At 42.6% G+C, this 1,886-nt stretch overlaps 1 protein-coding gene across 1 annotated transcript; it reads right to left on the bottom strand.

Moving 5' to 3' along the window:
• Positions 1–775: 775 nt before the first annotated feature.
• Positions 776–1,574, bottom strand: LOC146640551 (nanos homolog 2-like). Its single transcript, XM_085400104.1, has one exon. The coding sequence runs from the start codon at positions 1,500–1,502 to the stop codon at positions 1,002–1,004; it is 501 nt and encodes a 166-aa protein (XP_085256230.1). The 5' UTR covers positions 1,503–1,574; the 3' UTR covers positions 776–1,001.
• Between the last annotated feature and the right edge of the window lie 312 nt (positions 1,575–1,886).

Below are 1,886 nucleotides of genomic sequence, written 5' to 3' on the forward strand. Positions count from 1 at the left end.
GGGGGAAAAGAGGCGTAGGAGGGGGTGGAGCGTGCGCACTAGCATACCGGCGACGGCTGTTTCCTTTCACTAAAAGGAAAAAAATAATAAAATGTGTACTTCACGTTACGGTTGAAACTGGGGGGGTTTTTTTTGTGTTTTTTTAATTTTTATTTTATAGAAACAATTTTTGCTCATAACCAATTGACAGGGGATTTCTTAAAATCACCCCGCAGTTCTTCAGCTGAGACACCTGAGTTAGAAAACACAAACACTGCAGCTGTCTTTGTACAAACTTGTACAAACTCTGTTTTGACCTTGTATACTGTATTTCCCCAGCCCCTCTATTTTGAAACTAAAACTATTGAACCTTAATTCAATTTCTCACTTCACATAATCGTTTCACTTTTGCCTTGAAGTGTTACTTTTAATTTAATTTAATTATTTTTTTATGACGCATGTTCTCTGGTGAGTTCAGGTACATCTGTAACTTCAAGTGGAAGAGTTGCATGTGAGTTAAAAATTTTCTATAATACCAAAAAAAAAAAAAAAAAGACAAAATACTGACGTTTTTGTCGAATAATCTGTCTGACATGAGGGATAATATAGCATTTGCATTTTAACTAAAAGACTCGCGCACTGACACTATGGGCACATTTTTAGAAATCTATTTAATTCCACAGAAAGGTTAGCCACTTTAGTGTTTCACTTGTGACCTATGAAGTACCCCCGAAATTGTATCATATTAAACAACAACAACAACAACAATAACAACAACAACAACAATAAACACTCGAGGACTTTAAAGAGTTTAATTTTTACCGAGGTTTGAGAGCGCTCACCCCGGCTCGGGGCTCCACAGATGTGATGGATGAGGGCTCCTTGCTGCAGACTGCAGCGGAGTGTTTGACAGTCAAACTTGAAACAGTCTTTGGAACTGAAACGGTCTCTGCCAACACGAACACATACCCCAAACAGTTCGGTAAATATGTACAGTTTCTCGCAGCTTCAGTTTTCAGCAGCTACCAGAACTTGCCTACGGTCTGCATCCTCCCAGCAGCCTCGCACTTCATCTGCGGGCAGTACTTGCGTGTGTGAGCGCTGTCACCGGTGGCTTCGCAGATCGGGCAAGTGTAGTTCCGGAGGACGGGGCAGAAAACTTTCCCGTCGTCTGATTTGAGCTTGTGAGATAGGTACACCCTCGGAGTCTCCCCGTTCTGCTTGCATAAGCGGCAGTAGTCCGAGGATGAGGCGCTGCTGCTGGTGTCCGACGCGCTGCTGGTCGGACTGGACTGTGATGAGTTTTTGGAGGATTTCTTCCCCCGAGTGGAAGTGTGGACCTTACTCCAAGGGGGCGCTTGTCCCTTCTTTGGACGCTCGGTGTCTCGGTTATCAACCTCACGGTTGCTGCACAGTTTCTCGAACACTTGGCTCAGATTCATGTAGTCGTGCCACATGTTAAAGCTGTCCCCACCAGTGAGGATCGAGTTCTGGACCTCCAGTCGTCTCGGCATTGTGGTCATTTTTTGGCAGAAGTAAAACTGAGAGTGTGTTTGGAGCGCCTCATATTTATAGCTCACTGAAGATGGTTTTAAAATGCAACAATGTTCGGAGATAGAGAGAAAAAAAAAAAAGAACTTTGGTGCAGGTGCAGGTGCAGTCTTTATGTAGCTTTCTGGTGACCTTAAAAGAACCTTTACGAAGCCCGTTGACAGGCCTTTAATCGAATGATCGGTTGGTTGATTGATAACAGAAAAAAATGACACATAAGATGGACATAAAGGACTGAAAACACCAAGAGCAAAATATTGCATCGCACTCATTTATGTAGTTTATTTTTAGATTAGATAATTTTGCAAAATAACGCAGCAAAATAAATAATAAGAGCCGGGATGTGCAGACTATTT

Source organism: Rhamphochromis longiceps, unplaced genomic scaffold, assembly GCF_057381845.1.
Source record: "Rhamphochromis longiceps isolate RC_006_pf unplaced genomic scaffold, R_longiceps_female_GT1.1 unmapped_scaffold_5, whole genome shotgun sequence".
Lineage (NCBI taxonomy): Eukaryota > Metazoa > Chordata > Actinopteri > Cichliformes > Cichlidae > Rhamphochromis > Rhamphochromis longiceps.